This window comes from Moschus berezovskii, chromosome X (genome assembly GCF_049115385.1).
Source record: "Moschus berezovskii isolate FMDL1 chromosome X, NW_MosBer_1.0, whole genome shotgun sequence".
NCBI classification, from domain to species: Eukaryota; Metazoa; Chordata; class Mammalia; order Artiodactyla; family Moschidae; genus Moschus; species Moschus berezovskii.
In genome coordinates this window covers 14,641,420-14,669,380 of record NC_142488.1, presented here as the reverse complement: position 1 = coordinate 14,669,380, position 27,961 = coordinate 14,641,420, and the positions used below count along the sequence as shown (strand labels likewise).

Here is a 27,961-nt window from a genome sequence, read left to right as displayed (position 1 = left end):
ATTTACCAGAAAGGATGAGAGACAGAGACACCGTCTGTCCTTTAAACTCCCATCTGGCCACAGTTCATTCTCGAAGGTCATTTGTGTGATTACCTCAGAGTGGTGTCCCATAAAGAAACAAATCAGAGTACTTTAGGCTGGAAACTGTGGTCATCAAAATCTTAACATGGGGAGGAATTTCTGTACCTCTCAAGTTATCCTCCTGCCTGAATAATGAGCTCAAGCCGTGGCATTGTGAATAAGTTTATGTTTTGGTCATTTACTGCCTCCCGGGGTTGAGGAAGGGAAAACATTTTTCATCTGTTCTTTCTGTGTTCCACTGCCGCTTAAACTCATATTCTCAAGCCAGAGGCAAACTGGAGACTGGAACCCATTGTCACATCCTTCCATCCAGATATTTACTTCTGTCCTCATCTTCCTGATCATTCATTGCCAATAAGCATGTAAAAATTAAAATTACTAAAATACATTTACCAAGTTTATTAGTTGTTATCCTGACCCAAGCTTGTGTTTCTTGATAGCGAGACATGGGCTGTGTATATTAGGATTTGCCAACAAACACAGGCCCACTGTGGCCGTGTCCAACATGGGTTGGGTTACAGTTGAAAATATAAGGTCCTAAACAAAATGAGAATTTAAAGACCCAATCACATGTTTTAAAGGTAAGGATGCTAACTGACCCATGGAGAGAGTAGAGACCTGGGGTTAGACTAGGAGTGCGCCTCTCACCCTCACCAGCTGTGTGACCTCGGACGAATCCTTGAATCAGCCAAGAGCCAGCTGTTACCCAGCACCACAGGGATTGTAATACTGACCATCTTGTAGAGTTTTTGTGCTCATTAGATGAGATAATGAATTAAATTTCAGACACATTAGCTAGTGTTATTCATTTGTATCCCTTTGAGTTGAAGGCCAATAAAAAATGTGACAGGTCTTTGGATTTTTTTTTTTTAACCTCCCAGGAGGGCTTGTCTATGTATACTGTGCTTTGTCTCTTTCTTTCCAGATGTTCTCATTTTCTTCTTTTTAAAACAGATTATGAGGACTACGGGGACTATTGGAGAGGGGATTATGAGGTGACTGGGGCAGGGGACTATGACTACAGCCGTGACCAGTTGATGAAAGATGTGGAACGTACCTTTGCAGAGGTAACGAGACACAGAAGTTCACATATTGTATGATTTCATTTATATTAAATGTGCATAATCAGCCAAACTATAGAGAAAGAAATCAGTTCAGTGATCACCTGGGGCTGGAGGTGGGAATGCAGTTGACTGCAGATGGGTACAAGAAAACTTTTGGGAATATTGGAAATGTTCTAAAACTGAGCAGTAGTGATGGTTGTTCAATAGTATACTTTTATTAAAACTCACAAAACTGTATACTTTAAAATGGGTAGATTTTATGATATGTAAATGATACTTCAATTTAAAAATGAAGGAAGTAGGTAGCATCTTAAAATGAATATATGTATTTTTTGCACCTGCCTTCCAACTGGGGCTTCCAAAGTGGTGCTAATGGTAAAGAACCTGCCTGCCAATGCAGGAGACATAAGAGATACGGGTTTGATCTCTGAGTCGGGAAGATCCCCCAGAGGAGGGCATGGCAGCCCACTCCAGTATTCTTGCCTAGAGAATCCCATGGACAGGGGAGCCTGGCGGGCTACAGTCCATGGGGTCACAGAGTCAGACACGATTGAAGCGACTGAGCACGCACACCTTCCACATGCTGTTTGTATCCCTCCAGATGTGTTCACTGCTTTATGCAGTGGAACTAGTCATCATCTGTATCTGGTAAGAAGGAATGCTTTCAAACTCTTTAGAATATTTCAGAGGAGAAGAAATTAGAATTTAGGGTAATTCTACTGTCTAAAGAAGCCCCTATTTTTAGTGTTGGGGATTGGAAATTGGAATAGGCTATTCTTGGTCTTAAACTGTCTTCCTGGGCTTTTCAGATTAAACCATTATATGAACAACTTCATGCTTATGTGAGGGCAAAGTTGATGGATACCTACCCTTCCTATATCAATCCTACTGGATGCCTCCCTGCCCATTTGCTTGGTAAGAAACTCGGGGAATTCTTTGTCTACTTTGCTCTTTGATATTTCCACCAATAAGGTTGTTATTTTGGGGTGAGGCCCAACTTTTGAAAAATCCTGTGAATGAAGTTAGTAACATTATAGAAATCATATTTTGAAAGCACTGTCTTCACCAGAACAGTCATTTAAAATTGTCCTCTATTACATTACTTTATACACAGAGAGTTGTTTTGTTTGGCCTCAATCCATAGATAAAGGGGTTGTTTAAGATCACCAGAGAATGAGTGAAAATGGGGAAAATAAGTTTTTGTTTCATGTTTTAAGATCCTCGGGTTAATTTTTATTTTTTAATTTTTTTGGCTGTTCTGGGTCTTCCTTGCTGTGCGCGGGCTTTCTCTAGTTGCTGCGTGCAGGCTTCCTTTAGTCATGCTGCGTGGGCTTCTCTTGTTACAGGGCATGGGCTCTGGGCACATGGGCTTCAGTAACTAAACTCATGAGCTCTAGAGCGTGGGCCCAGTAGTTGGGGCACACAGGCTTAGTTGCCCTATGGCATGTGGAGTCTTCCTAAACCAGGCACCAAATCGTCCCCTCCACTGGAAGATGGATTTTTAACCACTGGACCGCCAGGGAGGTCTGAAATTAAACTGTATTATTCAACTTGATTGGCTGACCCTTGAGGTGAGATTTCAGCATCATGTTGTCAGAGGAAAGAAGCTGAGTTGGTTGGCAGTGGTCAGGGGTGAGAGAACAGCTATCTAGAATTAAGGTATAGCCCGAGTGAAAGCTTTATAAGTTGATTGTTCAACTGCAACAATATCTTTTGCTGCAAAGTACTTGGTTTGGAATCATATGGGTAATCAATGAAATCCTCCTCATGAAGAAAGCTGCCTAGCTTAAGAGGAGAAGCAGTCTTCAGAGAACTCCGGATCCTGCTGTAGAGCTTTAGTAGACCAGGCAAGACCTGGGGCTCTTTACTGAACTCCCTTTATTCCTCACCAGAGAGTGATCACCCTCCCTCCCCTCTCCCTCACCCTCAAAGCCTAGGCCAAAGAAAATATCTGTGTTTGGAAAGTTTATGTCCTGCATACACAGCAGGCCTACTACAGGCAAGCTAAGTTGCTAGTAGCTGATTCTCTACAGGCAAACCTCTTTCTTAGCAGGAGGGAATCTGGACAAAGCAGCAGTGGAGACTTTTTCCTCTAAAGCAATATATAAATACTCTCTACAATGTCTTTGTCAGGCATTCTTTGGTAATTCATTTTCTGCTTAAACCTGTCTGGAGTGAGGTGGCTCTTGCTTCCTTCCAAAATAGACTCATCTATCACTGCTGCTGCTGCTAAGTCGCTTCAGTCGTGTCCGACTCTGTGCGACCCCATAGACGGCAGCCCACCAGGCTCCCCCGCCCCTGGGATTCTCCAGGCAAGAACACTGGAGTAGGTTGCCATTTCCTTCTCCGATGCATAAAAGTGAAAAGTGAAAGTGAAGTCGCTCAGTCGTGTCCGACTCTTAGCGACCCCATGGACTGCAGCCTACCAGGCTCCTCCGCCCATGGGATTTTCCAGGCAAGAGTACTGGAGTGGGGTGCCATCGCCTTCTCTGCATCTATCACTACATTGTACCAATTATAAGAAAGTCTTACATTATGTGGAGGTGAACCAACACCCCTCTCATGCCTTCCATTCATTCTGCCTAATTCTGTGCTCTGAGGTTACCCAGAGTATATCCACTCTTCTTCCACAAGATGGCCTTCTAGAGGTTTGTAAACAACCATTGTCAAGATACAACATAGTTCCTGGCACAAGAGTATGTACTCAGTATATTTTACTATTATTCTTGTCATCATGTGTACACTATTTTCTTCTTTTATGTTAAATATCCTACAGAGACTTTCAACCATTCTTTAAAAATCTCACTTTTCTACTTGTTCTCTTTTAGACAAGCAAATAAATAAAATAAAACTTTACTGATGTCTCTCTTCAAATATCATGCTTGGAACTGAGCAGTTACTCCAGATGAGGTTTGACCAACCTAGAATAAAGATGGTGCTGTGACTTCCTTTGTTCTCGACACTGTAATTCTATTCGTTTACCTTAAGGTGACATTTGCATTTTGGAAGCCACGTCATACTGTTTGTTGGATCCCTTTCGGTCTTTTACATGTGAGCTGTGTTTCAGCCTGATGTCATATATCACATAGTTCTATAATAGCTATTTCTTTACAGTTGAAGCATAGGACTTTATATCTATCGCTATTGAATTTTATCTTTTAAAACATGAATTTGTTGGCATATTCTTCAGGTAGTTATTTTGCTCCATTCCTTTGGTGCCAGAATTCTGGTCCTGCTGTTACATTGATTTTTTTTTCCCAGATCCATTTTCTCTTTTAGGGTTTCTGGCCTTGGAATCCAGTTTAACATTTGTTTGAGACGTTTGGAAAGTCACCCAGTTAAGTAGATTACTATAGTATAGTAATAAAAGTGGAACTTAGTTACTAGTTATTAGCAGAGTTTCCTGAATGATCATCCTTTATGCACTCACTTTTCTTTTCCATTATAGTTTATTACAGGATCTTGAATATAATTTCCCGTGCTATACAGTAGGACCTTGTTGTTTATCCATTCTATATATAAAAGCTTGCATCTGTTAACCCCAAACTCCTAATCCATCCTTCCCCCACTCCCTCTTCCCCTTAGCAACAGCAAATCTGTCTATATACTCTCTCTTAAATTCAATATCATAGATTACTAACAGTTTAATTTGTAGTATTTTGTCCCATGGATGAGGGACTTTATAAACCTATTTCTAATCTATAGTAGCTATGATGTCCTATATATTTAATACATTGTGCCTTTGAATTGTGATTTGAAATGAAAGAAACAGGGATGATGCCCTAATGAGCTTTGCCTCACCACATCACCTCTTGCCATTTTAACCTTTTAGAGGAGACAGTAAAAGAAGGGAATGTTAAAAATATAAAATAAGAGAAGAGGAAAAGAGGTAGTGAAAAGGAAGTGCAGAAACTATTGAGTTGGCCAAAAAGTTCATTCATTTTTTTCTGTACCATCACTTTTTGGCCAACCCAATAAATTAGATCTAGAATACTCTATGGCTTGTTTACCAGTCCCACCTCATGTGCTATGTAAAATCATGTCTATACTTCTACTATCTTTATCACATATTAACAAATCTTTTTTTAAATAGGTGATATGTGGGGGAGATTTTGGACCAATCTGTACTCTTTGACAGTCCCCTTTGAACACAAACCAAGCATAGATGTTACTGAAGAAATGGAGAACCAGGTAGGAAGAAGACACCTTGAAAACTGAGTCCTCAACCTCATTCCTTTTCATGCTGCCTTTCTCTCCTTATGTTATAAAGTCATGTAAATGAGCAAAGTTTCAAGCTACTTTAATTCTATTTCTTATGTAGGTGTCTTTTCATAGAAAAGTAGTTTACAATGACAGTGACATCAAGTACCTAGAATAAGTATGGCATTGATCTTGCTGAGAGTAACTAAAAGTAGAGATGACCTGGTTTTCCATTAAGCAATAAGATGTGGAATTGTGAACTTATAATTCTCTCTAGAGTTAGTCATTGCTATGTAGTCAGTAACCTCTATGAATAGGGGAAAAAAAGGATATCTTTAGGAGATTTTTTCAGATTAAAAATCATTATTGTTAAAGATATCGTAAGAGTCTGCAATGGTTTGCAAATAAACTTTTTGTTACTATCTTGGAATAATTGTTTTAATTCTCTGTGTTCCCTTCCATTGATGGAAGCATATTATAGTTGTAATTATGTGTTTTTCTTTATTGAGCTAATACTCTACAATTCTGGGTAGAATCTGTAATCATACATCTATTAGCTGTGTAAAATTTTTCCAAATCGTTGCACTGTGATTTACGTTAGTATTTATGCATTGCTTGTGAACAGTTTTAAATCTGTAAGCAACTATGCAATGAACACCTTCACTTGCATAACATATTCCTGAGATAAGTCCACAGCAGAATGAAAACATGAAGCTTCAGGAGCTCCCAAACTCCTGCAGCTGTTCTAGCCCCATTTTGCAATTGAGTAGCAGCAGGGGCTCATTTTTATGTACCTCCATAGCCTGTCTATGGTGTTTTCACACCCGCCATCTCTCCTAATGTTATGTTTACAACAAATCTATGGGACTATCAGGGCAGGTATTATGATAGTTCCATGTCGTAGATGAGGAAACTGAGGCTTGGGTAAATGATTCCTCCGAAGTCACAGTCAATCAGTGGCAATTAGGGTTGGAACACAGAATTTGCAGTCTGGTTTTCTACCCATTCATTCTTCGTTCAACAGATATTAACTGTGCTTGCCAGCCTACACTCTTTTGGTATACATTCATTTTCCTTAAGAATACCATAGTCACCAATAGCAATATTGTCTGATGTTAAGCCTTTAAAGATAAGAAAGCAATCCATACTGTCTCTTATACCCAGTTTCATATTTTCAAGGCAGACATGGGAGAAGAAGTTAACTTGACTGTTTTTTAAGATCAGAGGAAGTTTTCTGTGTCACTAAAAAGTGGTTCATTAACTATCTGCCAATTATACAAATTTAGCTTGACTGATGTATGGGCCTTATCTCCAAAGAAGTCTTGGTCAGCTCCAGGGACACTGGTTCCCAGAAAAATTTGCTGAATGGCAGACACCTTCAGCTGCCCTTCTGCAGTTCCAGAATATTCTGAAAGTTTAGGTTCCGATACAGACTATGAAGCCAAGGCCCAGCTACCCATTGGCTGCTGGGTCACTTGTGGGCCTTTTTGACTTCATGTTTGCTTCATTGTTTGTGTCTTTCTCTGACACAAACACTAATAATCCCCAGCCTAATACTGGGGCCTTGTTCACTGAACGAACTTAATCAAGAGTTGTTGTCTTGAGTTGAACAATTTTTAGCAAAAAGAAGGTCATTACTACTTGTCTTTATACCTGGAGCATAAAGAATAAAGGCCAAAAAATTCATACATAATCACAGTCTACTCCTGACATTTGAATGCACTTCTTCATTAAAATTATGCTATATAAGAGTTTTACATATTTTATCTTCTCACTATTATTTTAAAAAATCAATAAAAATTCTTTATAAATCCAATTTATTTAGGTTTTCTATTCCACAAAGGCATTGTTATTTATTTAGCCATTCTACAGGCTGTTTCCACTTTTCCCTCTATTCAAAATCATTTTGTAACACTTATACAATTTGTCAAATATATTTTAATTGAAAAATAGTAATAAAAATAATTTAAAATGTAATTCTTTGACCTAAATTCTGAGAATTTCCTAGGTTAGTTCCCTAGAGACTGGATTACTGAGACAAAGAGTATAAACACTGTGAAGGCTGCCTGTATATGTTGCCAAATTGCCTTTCAGAAAGGCTGTGCCTTTGTACATACCCAACAAAAGGAATGCTGTGATTTTAATGCTACAATTAAATGCTGTTCTTTTTTATCCCCCAGTCCTGGGATGCAGAAAGGATATTCAAGGAGGCTGAGAAGTTCTTTGTGTCTATCAGCCTTCCTTACATGACTCAAGGATTCTGGGACAACTCCATGCTGACTGAGCCAGGCGATGGCCGGAAGGTGGTCTGCCACCCCACAGCGTGGGACTTGGGGAAGGGTGACTTCAGGTAGTGAGACTGACATTCACACTGCCAGTACTCAAACGGGAGACAATGGAGGGATGAGGAGGAGTTTGGATTCCTTGTCTGCTTCTCTGAGCACTGAAGAGAGGAGTGAATTTTCCTTGAATAGAAGCTGGGAGTCCATGAGACCACATCTGGGTTTCTGAGGAAAAGGGGATTGTCATCAGGCCCTCAACTCCACCTTTAGACAGTTCACCTCGTCTGAAATAATATGCATTCATTAGAGTTTCATGGTCACAAGTATGGTGGTGTCCCCGTTAGGAAAGGTTTGGTGCAAAGATTTATGGAAGATGAAATAGATGAATCAGACACTAATCCCCCCTCCCCGTTTCTTTCTTCTGAGTGAACTAGGACAGGTGGATAGAAAATCTGGTATGTATCAGAGGAGAAACACAGAGAGTACTTAAATCGTTTCTTTAGGCTTTGCAAATCTCTGTTGCAACTACTCATCTCTGCCCTTGTGGCGTGAAAGCAACCAGAGACAATACAGAAACAAGTGGCTGGGGCTGTGTCACAGTAAAGTCTAATTTATCACAAGTGGCCAGCTGCAGGCCAGAGCTTACTGACTCCAGTACTAGGGTAAGGTTGAAAAATGAGGAAGTGAATATAAGCTTCCTAGCATAGGATCTTACACACAGCAGACATTAAGTAAGTACCTGTTCTTATAATTGTGTCAAAGAGAATAGAGAAAAACCAAAGTTAGAAAAAGAGGTCATATTGGGTGTATTAAGGAGACGGGGTTTGTTCCTGAGCAGTGGGAGTCCTTAAAGGGTATTTATCAGGGGGATGGTGTGCTCAGAGTAGTGGGAAAATGACAACACCTACTGAAATATGACCCCTCCGCTCCCCTACCTGAAACTGCTCTTGCCTCATCGAAAAGGACTGGTGTCTAATTGCCAGATGCAGTCTTTGGGCCACAGCGGCATGAGACAGTGTTGGGTGGTTGTCTTCGGCGCGTTGTTTTCGCTAGTGTCTGCACTGTCCTCCCTTCCGGACTTCTTTGACTTCTCCCTCTGTCTCCGTTTCCTCTCTCCACCCTGTGTGTCCTGGGACCTCCTGGGCTTTGTCCTTGGCCCTCTTTCCTTGCCATCCTTCACTGGCTTCGTGGGCCATCACATCCGCTCCCCTACTTACATGCTAATGGTTCCCAAAGGTCAATTTCTAGCCCCCGCTTTTTTTACTGCTTCTCTCTGCTAGCGGTCCCAAACTGCTGGCTGTGTTCCCATTCTTTTCTCAAGCCATCCTCACTGAGCACTTCTAGGAAGGTCAGTCTCTTGTCCCTTCCTGCCATCCACCTGGCAAACTGCTGTGCTTTAATCAAGGTCCAGATTGCTCATTGCATCTTGAGTCATGCCATTCCTGGTGCTTCTAGAAGACTAAGCCTGCACTTACTCCTCATTATGGCCAAGGCCATGTCTGCTGATCACTTGTAGAGTACTTGCCTCAGAGGTTTTGTAGTAGAAAACTCTGTTTGTCTTCCTTTCTATCAGTCTGTGAGGAGGAAAGGATTCAGCCCTGCCCATCGCTTTATATTGAGCACCTAGAACAGTTTCTAGAACATATAAGGTAGGTCCTCAAGATTCATTGCTCAATAAATCTTGGAAATGTGATCCATGCTATAGAAATCCCATATTACAATGACTACATGAAATTCAGTGAGGTTCACATTAATCTTGCCCATTTTTGTTCAGGATCAAGATGTGCACGAAGGTCACAATGGATGACTTCCTGACAGCCCATCATGAGATGGGACACATCCAGTATGACATGGCATATGCTGCACAACCCTACCTGCTCAGAAATGGAGCTAATGAAGGTTTCCATGAAGCTGTTGGGGAAATCATGTCACTGTCTGCAGCTACACCTCACTATTTGAAAGCACTTGGTCTTCTGGCACCTGATTTTTATGAAGACAATGGTATGCGCATTTTTCTCATGGCTTCTTTTGGGTATTCTTTAGTCTGACATGGGAAAAAGGTATTTATTGTCATGCATAGGATATATTTAATTTTTGCCATATAAAATATAATGTATTTATGGGTAACTGGGAATTGCTTCCGGTTTAAAAAAGCAGTATATAACGTAACATGCCAACTTTTGTTTTTGTGTCTTTGAGAAGAGGTAACTAAGTGAATGATCTTGGGCCTCTAAGAATCATCTAGCAGAAAACTTTTATTTTATTTTACTTGTTGTTGTTGTTTAGTCGCTCAGTCATGTCCAACTCTTTGCAGCCCCATGGACTGTAGCCCACCAGGCTCCTCTGTGCATGGAATTTTCTAGGCAAGAATACTGGAGTGGGTTGCTGTTTTCTTCTCCAGAGGATCTTCCCCACCCAGGGACTGAACCTGTATCTTCTGCATTGGCAGGGGGATTTTTTTTTTTTATCACTCAGCTACCAAGGAAACCCAGAAGATTTTTAAAAAGACATTAAAACAGACCCACAGAACTGAAATGGCTTATCCAAGGTCACCTAGCTAATTAGTGTCAGAGTTCAGATTGAATTCCCCCAGTTCTAGGTAAAAACTTCAAAGATGGAGCTGGAAAAGATTCTAAAAATCACTTTGTAGAGGAAGCAAGCTGAAGGCATGAGAGGGAAAATAACTAGCCCAAGGTCAAAAAGCAGCATGGCAGAACCAGAACCAAATACCTAATCTACAACTTTTCCCATAATATTATGGGAATATTATGGGAATTGTTAAGGAGCAGGTGGTAGAATACGAAGACTGGAAGAGACTGAAACATTTTTTTTTTCATCTAGCTGAAGCATGAATTTGCCCCATAACATCCCCTCAGAATCAGTCTATCCTTCAGCATCTTTGTTCGAGGCAGCCTTTTTCTCTTTGGATGGCCTGGACTTGATTGAACCCAACAAATATTCACAAGATCCAGATTTTTTTTCTGTGAGGATTCTTTCTTGTAAAAGGACACTTAGAGCCAAATATGCTCTTCTTTCCCATGTTTTTCTCTCCCCTCATTTTAGCCATTTGGGACATAAACGTCAGCTCTGCTGACTGATACATTTAGTCCATGAGGTCAAGGTCATAAGCTCCATCTTTGTGTGGACAGTTCACTTTGCCTTGACTTCTGACTCCAGACCTTGATGATCTCACAAGTACCTGGGAGTAGGTCACTGTAAAGCCATCATCGTGTCAAAAAAGCGTAAGCACAGACCCAGTAGGTAATAGACAAGTAGCAGTATCCTCCCAGAAGTGAGCAACAAAGAAAGGGGTTTCACAATAACCACACCTGTTGCCTAATTTTAAATTATCATTCTCCAGTCAATTCACAGAAAAGTGTTTTATCATTTTTTAATATTCCTTGACAGCAGGCAAAGATGATTGAATCACTGGTTTGAAAAACTCCTGCTTCTTTCCTTGGCTCTGCTCCTGATCTGTGAATTATATTTGACAAAATATAGTCCTTCATTCCTTCTTTTCCTCTTTCTTTCTCCCTCTCTTCCTCTCTTTTTCCAAAAGTGTTTACTGAGCACTTAGTACGTGTAAATCATTTTTAAAGACACTAGAGATACAGGGCTTCCCTGGTGGCTCAGAGGTTAAAGCGTCTGCCTCCAATGCGGGAGACCCTGGTTCGATCCCTGGGTCGGGAAGATCCCCTGGAGAAGGAAACGGTAACCCACTCCAGTATTCTTGCCTGGAGAATCCCATGGACAGAGAAGCCTGGTAGGCTACAGTCCACGGGGTCGCAAAGAGTCGGACACAACTGAGCGATGGAAGGGAAGGGAAGGGAGAGAGATACAGTGATGTGCCAAGTAGATAATAGCCCCCTGGTTACCATCCAGTAAGCTGCATTTATGCAATAGATATGAGTTCCACTGCCCTTTTACACCACCGCTGCTGCTGCTGCTGCTAAGTCGCTTCAGTTGTGTCCTACTCTGTGCGACCCCATGGACAGCAGCCCACTAGGCTCCTCTGTCCACGGGATCCTCTAGGCAAGAATACCGGAATGGGTTACCATTTCCTTCTCCACTTACACCACTAATAAAGGATAAATGAAATAACATAATTTGTTAAAGCGTTTTAAACTCTGGTAAGGAAGATATTTGTAAGGCCTGAGGAAGCCTTACAAATAGCTGTGAAAAGAAGAAAAGCGAAAAGCAAAGGAGAAAAGGAAAGATATACCCGTTTGATTGCAGAATTCCAAAGAATAGCAAGGAGAGATAAGAAAGCCTTCCTCAGTGATCAGTGCAAAGAAATAGAAGAAAACAATAGAATGGGAAAGACTAGAGATCTCTTCAAGAAAATTAGAGATACCAAGGGAACATTTCATGCAAAGATGGCTCAATAAAGGACAGAAATGGTATGGACCTAACAGAAGCAGAAGATATTAAGAAGAGGTGGCAAGAATACACAGAAGAACTGTACAAAAAAGATCTTCATGACCCAGATAATCACGATGGTGTGATCACTCACCTAGAGCCAGACATCCTGGAATGTGAAGTCAAGTGGGCATTAGGAAGTATCACTACGAACAAAGCTAGTGGAGGTGATGGAATTCCAGTTAAGCTATTTCAAATCCTGAAAGATGATGCTGTGAAAGTGCTGCACTCAATATGCCAGCAAATTTGGAAAACTCAGCAGCGGCCACAGAACTGGAAAAGGTCAGTCTTCATTCCAATCCTAAATAAAGGCAACGCCAAAGAATGCTCAAACTACTGCACAACTGCACTCATCTCACACGCTAGTAAAGTCATGCTCAAAATTCTCCAAGCCAGGCTTCAGCAATACGTGAACTGTGAACCCCCAGATGTTTAAGCTGGTTTTAGAAAAGGCAGAGGAACCAGAGATGAAATTGCCAACATCCGCTGGATCATTGAAAAAGCAAGAGATTTCCAGAAAAAAGTCTACTTCTGCTTTATTGACTATGCCAAAGCCTTTGACTGTGTGGATCACAAGAAACTGTGGAAAATTCTGAAAGAGATGGGAATACCAGACCACCTGACCTGCCTCTTGAGAAACCTGTATGCAGGTCAGGAAGCAACAGTCAGAACTGGACATGGAACAACAGACTGGTTCCAAATAGGAAAAGGAGTACATCAAGGTTGTATATTGTCACCCTGCTTATTTAACTTATACGCAGAGTACATCATGAGAAATGCTGGGCTGAAAGAAGCACAAGCTGGAATCAAGATTGTGGGAGAAATATCAATAACCTCAGATATGCAGATAACACCACCCTCATGGCAGAAAGTGAAGACGAACTAAAGAGCCTCTTGATGAAAGTGAAAGAGGAGAGTGAAAAAGTTGGCTTGAAGCTCAACATTCAGAAAACAAAGATCATGGCATCCGGTCCCATCACTTTCTGGCAAATAGATGGGAAACAGTGGAAACAGTGTCAGACTTTATTTTTTTGGACTCCAAAATCACTGCAGATGGTGACTGCAGCCATGAAATTAAAAGACGCTTACTCCTTGGAAGGAAAGTTATGACCAACCTGGACAGCATATTAAAAAGCAGAGACATTACTTTGTCAACAAAGGTCTATCTAGTCAAACCTATGGTTTTTCCAGTGGTCATGTATAGATGTGAGACCTGGACTATAAAGAAAGCTGATCGCCGAAGAATTGATGCTTTTGAACTGTGGTGTTGGAGAAGACTCTTGAGAGTCCTTTGGACTGCAAGAAGATCCAACCAGTCCATCCTAATGGAGATCATTCCTGAGTGTCCATTGGAGGGACTAATGTTGAAGCTGAAACTCCAATACTTTGGCCACCTGATGCGAAGAGCTGACTCATTTGAAGAGACTCTGATTCTGGGAAAGATTGAAGGCAGGAGGAGAAGGGGACAACAGAGTTTGAGTGGTTGGATGGCATCACCGACTCAATGGACATGGGTTTTGGTGAACTCTGGGAATTGGTGATGGACCGGGAGGCCTGGCATGCTGCGGTCCATGGTGTTGCAGAGTTGGACACAACTGAGTGACTCAACTGAACTGAACTGAAGGAAGATATCAGTAAATTTAAAGTTCATGGTACTTCTGATTATTCACTGTATAATCAGAGGAGGGAGGCTGTTTTTTCTTTGTTTTTTTTCCCTCCCTGGTTTACTGGCTTTTGGCCACATCTGTTTAATATCCATTTATTTAGCAAAGACTCACACAGGGCCTCATGTAGCAGACACCAGTTTAGGTAAACAGTCTTGAATGAGACATTGGCAGTCACTGCCTTCATGGAGCTTACAAGAATAAACAGTGTGACTAGGAAAGCGGATGAAATAGCCCTACTTAGCTCTGACAAGAGGTAGTTAAGGAAGGCAAGTGAAACTAATGCAAAAAAGAGGGCTAACCTATTCTAGCCAAGGCTTCACCCTACTCCAAAGCCCTCAGCTGAGAAAATGAATAAATACATATTATTATGTCCACTGTCAATATTTCTCATGTGATCATGCTTATAGTAAGTATATCTTGAGGAATAATATCTTGAGATTAGCAAATTATTGAACAAAAAATGTCTACTGTCATCCTCATCTTATTATTTATCCTTTCCCATTTTCCTTTCAGAAACAGAAATAAACTTCCTGCTCAAACAAGCACTTACAATTGTTGGAACTCTACCGTTTACTTACATGTTAGAAAAGTGGAGGTGGATGGTCTTTAAGGGTGAAATTCCCAAAGAGCAGTGGATGAAAAAGTGGTGGGAGATGAAGTAAGTCAGTGAATATGCACGCAATCAGTAAAATGTTTTCTCATGAGTTTGCTGTTTATTTAAAAGCATCTAATTGACCTATATAGATACACACACACACTCACATTAACTACTTGCTTTTTTGTCTCCATTTGTGTGCCTTCTTCTCAGATAACATTTCCTTGGCTTTGTCCACCCCCTCAAAAGCAGGGTCAAGTGACGAAATTTCTCATGCTCTGTCTTATTACATGTTGAGGCACCCGTTAAACTCTGATATTATTTAAGAAGTAATCAATGTGTCCCTTTTCATTTTTTGTCCATTCTTTGAAACAAAAATTGATAACCCCATATTTTAGGTAAAGCACCAGGGATCCAAGACTGATCGTTTGCACCAGGGATCTGAGGCTGACCGTTGTTGATGTTCTCTTTGACTTCCAAGAGCTTTTAGTTTATGGAAGGATGTGGAAAATGAAACCACTGCAATGTGTTGAATTGTGATGGAGGCTGTGAGGATCTGTGAGCATCAAAGGGGAGATCCAAAGCCCTGGCCAGTGAGTCAGATGAGGAGAGGCATCCAAGCTGAGGGTTGAGAACAGTGTAGAAGTTAACCAGGGGAACATAGAAGCGAAGGGAGAGAATTCCAAGCAAGTGAGAGCCTGACACATTTGGGCAGCAGATGGTGATGCGTTTCAATAGTTTCAGTGCCACGTCGTTCATCACTATATCCCAAGCACTTTGCACAGGGCCTGGCTCAGACAAGTATGAAATAATGATGAAAGTACTACTGAAGAAGAGGGAAGGAAGAAAAGAGATCTCCCCACCATATTAGTCAGACTCCTGTTAATGGTTTCTCTTTATCTTTCCTTTTTGGAATGAAGATCTACAATTATAACATTTAGCCCCACGTCCATAAGTTGAAGTCAGTGCCACTATTCTGCTGAGATTCTTTCTGTTGACATAAATCCTCCTTGGGAGGAAGGAGACAGCATCTCTAATAACTGTCTCTAGTATTTAAGTATTACCAAAATTATGTCTATCATGATCCCACAGTCAGAAAGGACAAATGTATTCAAACAATGCCAAATACATGGTTTTTGTACCTTTTTATCCTGATTAAATTTTTGACCCCTTTTACAGAGGTACATGGAATCAGGTCCTTAAAATGATTCATTGTACTCTGTTCATGTGATAAGTCCACATGAAGTCTTTTCTTAGCATTGGGCGTTGTGGCTGGCCCTGGAACTATAAAGATGACCAGAACACAGCCCTGCCTGCTAGGTGCTCGAGTCTACAGGGCAAGAAGGAGCTGTATGTAAATAATTACAAAACAGAGAGAGAAATGGCAAAGGAGGCAGAGCTAGAGAAGGCCTAGAGAGCTGGAGGGCTTGCTATGGTGGCAGGTGCTTGGGGTCAGGGTCAGGACTCACAGATGAGGGGGCATTTGAGCTGGCCTTGAAGAATCAGTGAGGTTACAATTTTAGAAAATTCTGCCTACCAGGAGCCCATAAAATATGGTTCAGGAGAGGAATTTTTAGGACTTTCACTGTATGATTTTGGTCACATAATACACTTTATTAAATTGGTGTTTTGATGATACAGCTGTTTTTCAATGGTATAGACTGGCTGAAGTAACAAAAAACAGAGATGATTTTTATTCTGTAATTCTTTACACTGTTTCAATTTCACCTGACCACAAATTCCAATAGAAATGCCATTGACTGATGGCACTGCACAATGGCACCATCTATACTTTCTCTCAAAGAGCGACCCACAGCTAATATACCTTCTTTTTCCTCCAAAGGAGAGAGATAGTCGGAGTGGTGGAGCCTCTGCCCCATGATGAGACATACTGTGATCCCGCGTGTCTGTTCCATGTGGCTGAAGATTACTCATTCATCCGGTAAGTGACAGTTTTCTTCTGTTTCACTTCTAGAATTTGTAGACAAACTGACAACTTCAATTTCTCTATCTCCATTCACCTCCCCCTTAGAACCTCAAAATAGATGATCAGTTTCAATTCTATGTAACTGAACATGATGTATTGAGTTCAACAAAAGTTATATGAGATCGTTTTTTCCACGAACAGGGAATTTATAGTCTCCTTGGGAGCAGTAGAAATGTTTTTGTTTGTCTCCTTGTTACTGGCAGAGTTCAGGGTGATTATAATAGAGCATTTTTAACTTGAAGTCCCAAAATCTATGTTCTTCACCTATTAGCTCCAGATCTTGAATTTGTTGAGTCTCGGTTTCTTTATTTGTAAAGTAGAAATAATATTGTTGATTTGCCAAAAGGATTGATTGGCATCAGTTATGTGAAAAGGCTATAAATCGGTCAAACACAATACAAATGTGAGCTCACATTTAACAAGATAATGCTGCCTTTTTATCAGCTGATACATAAATTTGCAAGTATGATGAGTCTATAGGGTTTGTGTTTGGGTCTTTCTTGAGTGAAAAGAGGTTTAACTGATACTTCTTTGGTTGCTGGGGCCTCAAAATTTAAATATAGGTCCCAATCTATGACTTTACCACAGAAACTACACATGAGACAACTCTTTTTTTTTTCTCTCTTTTACAGGTATTACACAAGGACCATTTATCAATTCCAGTTTCATGAAGCCCTTTGTAAAACAGCTAAACATGAAGGTGCCCTGTTCAAATGTGATATCTCAAATTCCACTGAAGCTGGGCAGAGGCTGCTGTAAGAGATACTTCAAAAATATTGAACCTTTCATCCTATTTAATGTTACTCATTTCCATGCCTGGGTTTGAATTTGATTTATTTGTTCCAAAAAAGAAAATCTGGGAACTCAAAGTGTCTTCATCCATGAATTAAATGTTTGTTTTGTGATCACACAGGAACCTGGATCCTGTGATTGCTAGACAGGCCACCTCCTCGCCCCGTGCCATAACTATAGAGCTCTCTTTGTAGTAACCAGGGGGAAGAGAGATTGAAAGATGAATACCTCTTTTACCATGCCTTCTTGTCTTATTTGCCAGGAGCAAACTTAGTCAAACCAAAGAGGAGTAACCATAGATTGTACGTGTAAACAGATGTACATCTGGAGTCCTTCCAAAGGCCCTGAACCCACCTCCCCCCGCATTTTTTTTTTTTTATGTAGCCAAATGCTGCGCCTTGGAAAATCAGAGCCCTGGACCTTAGCGTTGGAAAGTATTGTGGGCATAAAGACTATGGATGTAAAACCCCTACTCAACTACTTTGAGCCCTTGTTTGCCTGGCTGAAAGAGCAGAACAGGGATTCATTCGTGGGATGGAGCACGGAATGGACTCCATGTGAGTAAATGGCATTGACACATTTCGAATGGCCTTTTTCTGCTTCCCCAGTCCTCACTGGCCCTAGTCTCATGGGACTTACACAGTTGAGTGTGTTCTCCCTCTACTTACCCCCTGTACTGTGGTGGCAGATGCCATTTTCTCTGGGAGGAAAGACATTTGTTGAGCACCTACTGTGTACCTGACACAGTGAAAACGTCCCCCCTCTTGTTTTCAATCTGCTTTACTAGCCCCACATTTAAAATAAAAGAGTCTAACAGTTTCCAGCCCACTGTATGTGAATCCTGCTCTTCAAAGGCAAATACATTTAACAGTTTTAATGCAATCCCCTCTTCTTTCTGGCAGTTACATTCATATTTCTAAACAGTTTGTTTATATCATCATTTCCCCATTGCTCAGTTTTAGACATGCACTTCTGCCTACTCTTCTGCCTCCGTTTCCCATTCTCCCAATGAAATGTAACTTAATTTTTAGTAAAGAAATTGCCAACATTTGCATCATTATACCTGCAGAATCGAGTAATATACTATTTTATATCTTTTTTAATGTAGCCTTTTGTTTGTCCTGAAATTTCTATTGTCTCATTTTTTTGCATGCCTAATTTGCTGTCTGTGCTATATTCTTCTTCTCCAACTATTTCAACGTATCTATTCTTTTCAGTCTCATTTTTTTCCTAAAGAACTCCCTCTTAGAGTCCTCCTGTCTCAATCTGGACCACAGTTTCCATCCTGAGTCATCCCTTTGCTGCTGTCCTGGGTTGAATCCACTCCTTCCTGGATGCCATGTCTTCTTTCATGAATTACCTCCCGTTTTGCTGCAGCACGGCCTCCAAGTGACTTTCTAAGCAAGAGCTCATGGGGTAGGAGCATCACCTGTTCCCCTAAGTGGCTATAACCAGACCTAGACTTTCATTTTCCTTGTTTTCAGTCCAGTATCTTCTTCCCACCCCCTGCTGTACCTGAATCCCAGGCCTCTCCTGGATTCTCTGGGGGGTCTCTACTGCTTGTGTGTACACATTACACCATGACTTCTTGACCCTTGAGAAAGCATTTACCACTCCTCCATAACTTCTCATTTCCAAAGGAGTGTTTATACCTTTAAAAAATTCCTTTACTATCACTTTAGTGGGATCTTGGGAAAGGAAGGAAATAAACACACATGGTCAATCTGCTGTCTGTAACAACAGTCTGTTATTTCTCTTTAATCAGATTCTGACCAAAGCATCAAAGTGAGGATAAGCCTAAAATCAGCTCTTGGAAAAAATGCTGTGAGTATTCTAGATAGCACATCTATGACTTTTCAATGCATTTCCTTATTTAGGGCAAAACAAGCCCATTTCAGTGCAGTTGAAAAGATGAAAGGGCACATGGTTCTCTTAAAAAGCCCTAGATTCTGGCCTCTGGCATTTGAGTTGTTTTTTTCAGTAATACATTTCTTATTGAATTGGCTATGCCTCTGTTTTCCTTGTGACTCTGAAGGTATTATGAAGATCAGTGAGAAAACATCTAAAGTATCAAATGACTACCCTCCCAATTCACTCTAATCACAATTACTTGTATTTTTTAAAAATATAATTTATTTGGCTGTGCTGGGTCTCAGTTGTGACGTGTGGGATCTTTAGCTGCAGCATGCACACTCTTAGCTGTGGCACGTGGGATCCAGTTCCTTGACCAGAAATTGAACCCAGGCCCTCTGCTTTGGGAGCCACTTAGCCACTGGATCACCAGGGAAGTCCCCATTACTTGTATTTGAGGAAGAGGACATGTTTATGTTTTTAGAGACTGCTTTTAGAAGTATCGTAGGCAGTTTGGCTTTGTTTTGTCTTAGTCAATCATCTAGGTACTAGAAGCTTGTTTTAATCTTAGACCCCAGGCTTGGACCTGTTTAATCAGAATCTGCACTTTAACAGCCCCCCAGGTGATTTGTAGACACAATAAAGACTGGGAAACAACCATTTAGACCACTGTTTCTTAAGCCTGGCTGCACACTGGAGTCATTCAGGATGTTTTTTAAAATATTAATGCTTCAGTCCCATTCCCAGAGATTCTGACTTACTGCTCTGAGGTGTGGCATCAAAACCCACTCCAGTATTCTTTCCTGGAGAATTCCATGGACAGAGGAGCCTGGCGGGCTACAATCCATAGGGTCTCAAAGAGTTGGACATCACTGAAGCGACTTAGCACGCATGCATCTGGCATCAAGTAATCAAAGTTCCCCAGGTGATTTTGATTACAGCACAGTTGGAGAGCCACTGAGGCAGAGATGCATTTCTGGACAACAAAAAGTTTTACAGAAAATCAGATTATTTACACCTTCATGTGAATGCCTTTAATCAGCTATTGCTTTCTCCTAAACACCTGTCTCAGGTTATCCAGTTTGAAGCAATTTGTTTCGAGGGAAAAAGGAGAGGAGAGGGTTGCCCCAGGCAGATGGAGATCAAAGGCATGGATGGAAGTGTGGCACCCAGGAGGCTTTGCAGGATTAGAGAGCAACCTGGCATTATTGGATAAAACAGTCCAAGGTGCTACAGAAAATTGTTCTTTTCACTGGATAGAGTCAAAGATGGCATTTCTACCTCCATGCTTTTCTTGGGAAGTTAACTATTGTCCAAGGCTCCACAGTAGTTGTAGTGTAATTTTCATGTATAAGCGAAACATCTAAACATAAATAACATGTCGTTGTTGTTGTTTAGTCACTAAGTGATGTCCAGTTATTTGCAACCCCATGGACTGTAGCCTCCAGGCTCCTCTGTCCATGGGATTCTCCAGGCAAGAATACTGGGGTGGGTTGCCATTCTCTTCTCCAGGGGATCTTCCCAACCTAGGAATCAAACCTGGTCTCCTGCATTGGCAGGCAGATTTATTACCACTGAGCACCCAAGCAAGCCCACAGTAGGAGTAAAAAATGAAGATTTAAGAAACAAGTATAAAATGGAGGTGTATCACTTCTCAAACTCTGAAAGTTCAAGTTCCTATTAGCAATCATTGTCTCTGGGGTTATTTCTCCTTCTGTCCTATTTTATTAGCTCTTCCTTGGACTGATAAAATTTAATTTTAATTTAAAGTGTCCAGTAGATCAGGATTCTTTTCACTTATCTTCTTTTTTCTTGACATGTTTTTTCCCATGTTCTCTTTCCATGCAGTGAGGGATTAGTAAATAGTCTTCAGAGGGGTTGATGGTGTAATATTCTGAGGCTCATTCACAGAGCAACAGGCTGCTTTGATGAGAGTGGAGTTATACTTTTAGCCAGAATAACTGTCCAGTTCAAGCTACTTCATAGCAAAGTCCACCTGGATCTTTGATACTATATTGAGAACTTGCTGCTGCTGCTGCTAAGTCGCTTCAGTCATGTCCGACTCTGTGCGACCCCATAGATGGAAGCCCACCAGGCTCCCCCGTCCCTGGGATTCTCCAGGCAAGAACAGTGGAGTGGGTTGCCATTTCTTTCTCCAAATGCATGAAAGTGAAAAGTGAAAGTGAAGGCGCTCAGTCGTGTCTGACTCTTCGCGACCCCATGGACTGTAGCCTACCAGGCTCCTCCGTCCATGGGATTTTCCAGGCAAGAGTACTGGAGTGGGGTGCCATTGCCTTCTCCGATATTGAGAACTTAGCCTTTACTTTTTTAATATAGAAATAATAACCAGAATATTAGTGGCCATGTTCAGTTCAGTCGCTCAGTCGTGTCCGACTCTTTGAGACCCCATGGACTGCAGAATGCCAGGCTTCCCTGTACATCACCAACTCCTGGAGCTTGCTCAAACTCATGTTCATTGAGTTGGTGATGCCATCCAACCATCTCATCCTCTGTTTTCCCCTTCTCGTGCCTTCAATCTTTCCCAGCATCAGGGTCTTTTCCAATGAGTCAGTTCTTCTCATCAGGTGGCCAAAGTATTGGAGTTTCAGCATCAGTCCTTCCAGTGAATATTCAGGGCTGATTTCCTTTAGGATGGACTGGTTGGATCTCCTTGCAGTCCAAGGGAATCTCAAGAGTCTTCTCTAACACCACAGCGATATTAATATTATTATTATTACTATTAAAGCAACTTTCCCAATAAATGAGTGGTATCAAGCTGGACTCAATGTAGCAATCCTTTGAAATCTTTTTTTAAAACAGCTAAAATTTTCTTTTGAAAATGTAACATTTTCAAATTATAGTTGATTTAAAATGTGTTTGTTTCAGAGGCCCAGAATCTGTTCAGTTATACACATACATATATATATTTTTCAGATTATTTTCCCTTATAGGTTATTACAAAATACTGAGTATAGTTCTCTGTGCTATACAGTATGTCCTTATATATGGTAGTGTCTGATAATCCTAAATTCCTAAGGTTTTCCTCCCCCCTTTTCCCCTATGGTATTCTTAATTAGGTTTGTTTTCTATGTCTGTGGGTCTATTTGTTTTATAAATAAGTTTATTTGTATCATTTTTTTAGATTCCACATATAAGCAATACCTTACGATATTTATCTTTGTCTGGCTTGCTTCACTTAGTACGATAATGTCCTATAATTGTTTTTCCTAAAAGGGGAAAGAGATGCAAGCTTTGTTCTATTCATGATCTCTACTGCCATCTAGTGGAGGAAAGGGTGAATTATTTTTCTCTTTGAACAGGTTTTTCCTGGACTACACAAATTTTATACAAGCCATTAGTTTAGCACTGGAAACCAAGAATTACCTTGTTTGCAAAAAGCTATTTTTTCCTTTAAACTTGAAGTTTCTTTTTCTTTTACACCTACACATGTCTGAGAACTTACTATAAAAATAGTAAAAGGTCAGCATACTTGTCTACAGTATATGGATGTTTTAACCAAAACCAATGGCACATTTAACTCCCATCTATAAACCTGCCCTAGGGTGCTTATTTCAGCTTATTTTAAGTTAAATTCAAAGGACCAGTGAGCCCTGTGGTTCTTAAAGCGTTGGTGCTGGACCAGCAGCGTTAGCACCACGTGGGAGCTTGTTAGATATGCAGAATTCCAGTCTTCTCTGAGGTTTGGGCCCAGGATTCAGTGATTTGACAAGCCTCCAGGTGATGTCAGTGCACACTCAAGTTGGAGATCACTGACCTTATGCAGAGCTAGAATCTTTGGCATATTATACAATTTAAAATTAACACATGTCAGGAAGTCCCTGGTGGTCCAGTGGTTAGAACTCTGAACTCTCTCTGCTGAGGGTGTGTATTCAATCCCTGGACTGGGAACTAAGATCTCACAAGATGCATGGCATGGCCAAAAAGAAAAGCTTGTGGAATATCAGGTTTTAATGACTCCATGATCTCTACTGAGCAGTGTTTTTGTTGTGAATTTGCAGTATGAATGGAATGACAACGAAATGTACTTGTTCCGGTCATCTGTGGCATATGCCATGAGAAAGTATTTTTTAAAACACAGAAATGAGACCATTCCTTTTGGGTGAGTTGATGTGCTGTGCTCTCAATCAGTATTTCCCTTCCTCTTGGATCAGAAAGTTTTATGCTTCAACTTTTATTCACGTGAAATTGAGAAAAACCTCCTAACAACTATTAAGCCTCATTGCTGGCCTGGAATTAGGGCCACCTTTTTTTAGGAATGCTTGTGACTTATTTGACTTGTAGATGGAAGAGCTTTGTTATTATTAAATGGCCCTCTCCTCACTTCTTCCCCCCTCACCTTCTCTCCTCTCCCTTTCTTTTCCCCAAATGTTCTCATTCACCCTCAGCACTGAAAACAAAAGGCAGAAATCTCTGCTTTCATGCTTGCATTCTAATGTATCTGTTTTGTGTGTGTGTGTGTGTTATAGACAGTCAGCAAAATATATAAATGAAATATAGTAGAATTTGATGGTGATAAGTGCTAGGGAGAACAGTTCAACAGGAAATGGGCAAGGGAGTGCTTGCTGGTTGTTTGTGTGTGTGTGTGTGCATAGGGTTCCATTTTAACTAAAATGGTCAAGGAAGACCTTGTTAGTATTTGAACAAATGGCTGAAACAGGAGACAGAGTCGGAGGTGCAGACCATGGGGAAAAATGTTGCAGCTTGAAAAATAGCAAGTAGAAAGATCCTGAGGAACAAGCATCCTTCACCTATTGAAGGAACAGCAAAGAGGCCAGTGTGGCTGGAGCAGAGTGAGCTAATAGAAGACAAATAGGATGCGGTCAGGGGCAGACTGGGCCATGGGGGTGGTAAGGTGAGAAGAAAGTTTGTGTGCGCCTCCAAAGCCATTCTAAGGCCATTGGCTTTGCTTCTTCATGAGAAACGCTCTGAACCATGTGATCTGCCTTGGGTTTTTTTGTCTTGTTTTTTTAGTAAACATTCGTTGTTTTATTTCTTTTTGGCTGCACTGGGCCTTCATTGCTGCGCGTGGGCTTTCTCTAGTTGTGGCAGGTAGGGGGCTACTCTTCGTTGTTGTGCACAGGCTTCTTATTGTGGAGGCTTCTTGCAGAGCACAGTCTCTAGGCACAAGGCATGTGGGCTTAGTGGTTGGGGCTGGCTGGCTCTAGGGCACAGGCTCAATAGTTGTGGGTCACAGGCTTAGTTGCTCTGTGGCATGTGGAATCCTCCTGGACCAGGGATCGGACCCCTGTCCCCTGCATTGGCAGACAGATTCTTAGCCACTGTACCACCAGGGAAGTCCCCACCTTGCATTTTATTAGGGTCAGTCTCATCAGCTGTGAGAGCATAGTCTTGTCACATCCTACTATAAACTCCACTCCTCACCCTTACCTGTGGGGGCAACATGACGAGTTTTGCCAGGAGGGGCCTGGTTGGAAGATATCAGGGCACCACCTCCGTTCATGGAAGGGAGTCATCGTTGCCCGCCATGTTGTTTTATCACAATCCTGGGTCACCAGTGATTCCTTGCTGATTCTTCTGCTGCTTTGTTTGAAATATTTCTAACACTGAAAAAAAACTGGTTCTTATGTGGTAGCAGAACCAATCATGCCAAGACTTGCTCTCACACCTTAGGGAATTCAGTTCGTGTGCTTTGGGCAGTGTCAAGGTTATTGGGACAGTTACATCCTTCCATGACGGGCCCTGCTCCAGGGCTCTCCACTTTACCCTGTGACTGTCCCCCCATCTCCAGCAGAAGAAGTCTTCATGCTCTTCACAGTGTCCTCTGTGCCACCAGGGAAAATATTTCTTTTGTTTCTCCACAGGGAAGAGAACGTGTGGGTGAGTGACAGGAAACCAAGAATCTCCTTCAAGTTCTTTGTCACATCACCTAACAATGTGTCTGACATCATTCCTAGAACTGAAGTTGAAAATGCCATCAGGTGATATTTTACTTTCAAATGTAGGATAGAAGGGTGAGGGGGTCCCAATGCAACAACAATAGTAACGAATGATTTGTGTGTTCCTAAAGGTGCCAGGCACTGTTCTGAGTCATTGGCATGTTTTTCCTTATCTTAAAAACTTGGGTTTTAATTCCAAAAGGATCGCATAGCAAGGGGATTGCCTTCGTTGGGTTTCTCCAGATGCAGGTCCTTAGACAAGGATTTAAAAGTAAGTAGTTTATTTGGGAAGTCACCTGAGGAAGAATGGATTGAGGAGTGTGGACAGGAGACAGAATAGAAGGAAGGTAACATGACATGTTATGAGCAAGTTACCACTGTGGGCAGCTAGAACTCCATTCTGCTGGGAATTCTGGGAGATGGTGTGGAACATGCACCTGAATTGTCCCATCAGAGCTGGGGTATTTATTCACCACTTCCCATCAGTCACTGGTTGAGAACTGCGTACAGGGGACAGTAATTCCCCAGCCTTACTGGCCTGCGGATAGGGCTGAATCTTGTAGCCTGAGAATGCTCTCAGGCAAAGGCAGCAGGTCCCGGCTGAAGGAAGTCTAACCAGCACGCCCGGAAAATGGTAAATGCAGAGGGTACATGGGCAGGTGTCGCCATCATTGCTGTAGGGACTTTGATGCAGAATTCATTTAACCAAAGTCTGAAACAAGGCAGGCAGGGACAGGATTCCTTAGATACTAAATAAGTAAGTGTTAGTTGCTCAGTCGTGTCCGACTCTTTGCGACCCCATGGACTGTAGCCCACCAGGCTGGATAGATGTTGATGTTTCCCCTTGTCATTAAAAACAGAAAAAAAGAGAAGGAAAAAAGGCTTAATATACCATTGCTATGGGAAATGCTACTAGGTGGCTCTCTTGAGCTGCTTGTCGTCTTTAGAAGCAGAACCAAGACTTGCTGGGCAGAGTTGGCCTAGAAAATCTGGCTTGGTGGGGTTTACAACCCAAGCACACCCAGACTCACTGGCTGCCTCCACAAGACTTGTCTTAGGGGAAAGTGCTAGCTGAGATTATCACAAAGGAGCCCAGCACTCCTGCAAGCTCTGGGGAGTCCTCAAGCTTCCTATTTCCAGAGTGACGAGACTCTTTCAGGTGGAGGTTGCTGCGTGGATCTCTCTCTCTCTCTGGCTGGACTCTGACTTCCTGACCTGTACTGTATTCAATGGCAGGAGAATGGGATGCCAGACACTTTGATTTTCGATCTGGAATGCTGAACATTTCACTGTTTTTTGTTTTAAAAATAACCTTCATCCTTTTTTCCTGTATGAAATTCGGCCATATCCCAGTCCAGTGCTGGAGAATTTGGCAAAGGCTCCTTCTCTGTGTTCCTCCCCAGAGCTGCCATTTGTTAGGATGTCAACACCTTTTATTTGGAAAATGCAGCTGTTGAGACTTGTGTATAGGGCCTGATTCATTTGTAGAAGAGGTTGATCCGATTGTTCTTTTCCATTATTTGATATAAAGTCATTGTAGACATACCTCGACAGAAGGGAAATTCTTAGCAAACATGCGACTTCGCCTTTACAACACAGTAGTCACAAACGAACAAATGCCAGCCACCTGCACATTTCCACACTTGCAACCTCATTTTCCAGTGAAGCTGTTTCCAAACCTAATCTAGATCACACGGTATGAAAGAGGTATGATTGTTAAAACTCAAATCGGTCAGTGAAGCTGGTTATTGCCTTTGATGTCATTGCTTCTTTGGATAAGCCTTGTCAAACCCTTTTGGAGACAGTGATATAGGCAGTAAGTAACTGCACTGTTTTCTTTTGCCTGAGTGTTTTGCTTTTGGGAACAGGCTGTCCCGGGACCGTATCAATGATGCCTTCCAACTGGACGACAACAGCCTGGAGTTTCTGGGGGTTCAGCCGACGCTGAGACCCCCTTATGAGCCACCTGTCACCATATGGCTGATTATCTTTGGGGTTGTGATGGGAGTGGTAGTGATTGGCATTGTTGTGCTCATCTTCACTGGGATCAGAGATCGAAGGAAGTAAGTGACCTTTCTTGGACTTATTTATCCTAAAACAGAACAGTTTCAGGAAAACTAAGTGGAAAATTTGCAGTAAGTGGTAGGTTGTACAAGCCAATTACATATGTGGACAGTTCCACAGCTAAATATTCTTGTGCACCCCCTTGAAGTTTACCAGATTTCATCAGCACTTCGCCACCCTAGCAGGCCCCACCATACAGGAGATCTCCAGCCTGGGGTTTACTACCGGTATGCCCCAGTAAACTCCATCCTGGCCACAGCATCATTTCCCTACTGCTAAAAAGCACTCCAAGCTCTGCAGTGGTGAGTGGGCTCAGGGGATTATCCTTACTGAGGAGTCCTCCTTGGTCTAGAAGTGATCCTAGAGAATGCATTAGTGATGGATTTGAACTGTGAAATCGTTCAAGAATGAGCTCTGAGATTTGCTCCAAACTGCTATGCTTGAATCCTCTGCATCCCTTCTCCCATGGCCTGGACGCCTTACCCCTCAGTTCATGGGTCAGGCACCCTCTAAATTGTTCTCGAGTTGAAGATCCAAGTACACTGCGGATTTAAATCACCAGAGGCCTGATGTATAGTTGTGCCCTGACGCTAGATTTGTTTTCTGATCTTGAGACAGCATTTACTTTTGTTGGGCTTGTGTAATTGAGGTTAATCATATTTTATAACACCTAACAAAACTCTTTGCACACATTAGGTTGTTTAAATGTATTCTTTAATTTTTATATGCACTAGTCTGTTTTGCTCAATTTTCTTCACTATATTGTTTCCACAAATAACTTCATTTTAAAAATTAGGCAATGACAAAAATATATTCATATAGTAAAAATGTTTTAAATACAAAAGGATACATAGAGTTTCCCTGTCACTCTTTGCTTCCAAGTTCCCTTCCTAAAGCCGACAAAAATGGTCAGTTTAAAAAAATTTATTTGACTGTATAGTTGATTGACAATGTTGTGTTAATTTCAGGTATACAGCAAAGTAATTCAGTTATACATATACATGTATCTATTCTTTTTCAGACCCTTTTCCCGTAGAGATT

At 41.5% G+C, this 27,961-nt stretch overlaps 1 protein-coding gene across 2 annotated transcripts in view; it reads left to right on the top strand.

Annotated features, from left to right (window-relative positions):
- The window catches only part of ACE2 (angiotensin converting enzyme 2), a 46,887-nt gene that overhangs the window by 16,957 nt on the left and 1,969 nt on the right, over positions 1 to 27,961 (top strand). For both annotated transcript variants that reach the window (XM_055438166.2, XM_055438165.2), the window contains exons 6-18: positions 1,036 to 1,148; positions 1,955 to 2,060; positions 5,239 to 5,336; positions 7,526 to 7,695; positions 9,402 to 9,628; positions 14,227 to 14,371; positions 16,152 to 16,250; positions 16,928 to 17,050; positions 17,472 to 17,644; positions 18,853 to 18,911; positions 22,958 to 23,058; positions 24,782 to 24,898; positions 26,725 to 26,919. In XM_055438166.2, the coding sequence (XP_055294141.1) occupies positions 1,036 to 1,148; positions 1,955 to 2,060; positions 5,239 to 5,336; positions 7,526 to 7,695; positions 9,402 to 9,628; positions 14,227 to 14,371; positions 16,152 to 16,250; positions 16,928 to 17,050; positions 17,472 to 17,644; positions 18,853 to 18,911; positions 22,958 to 23,058; positions 24,782 to 24,898; positions 26,725 to 26,919 (1,726 nt within the window). The remainder of the gene's footprint in view (positions 1 to 1,035; positions 1,149 to 1,954; positions 2,061 to 5,238; positions 5,337 to 7,525; positions 7,696 to 9,401; positions 9,629 to 14,226; positions 14,372 to 16,151; positions 16,251 to 16,927; positions 17,051 to 17,471; positions 17,645 to 18,852; positions 18,912 to 22,957; positions 23,059 to 24,781; positions 24,899 to 26,724; positions 26,920 to 27,961) is intronic.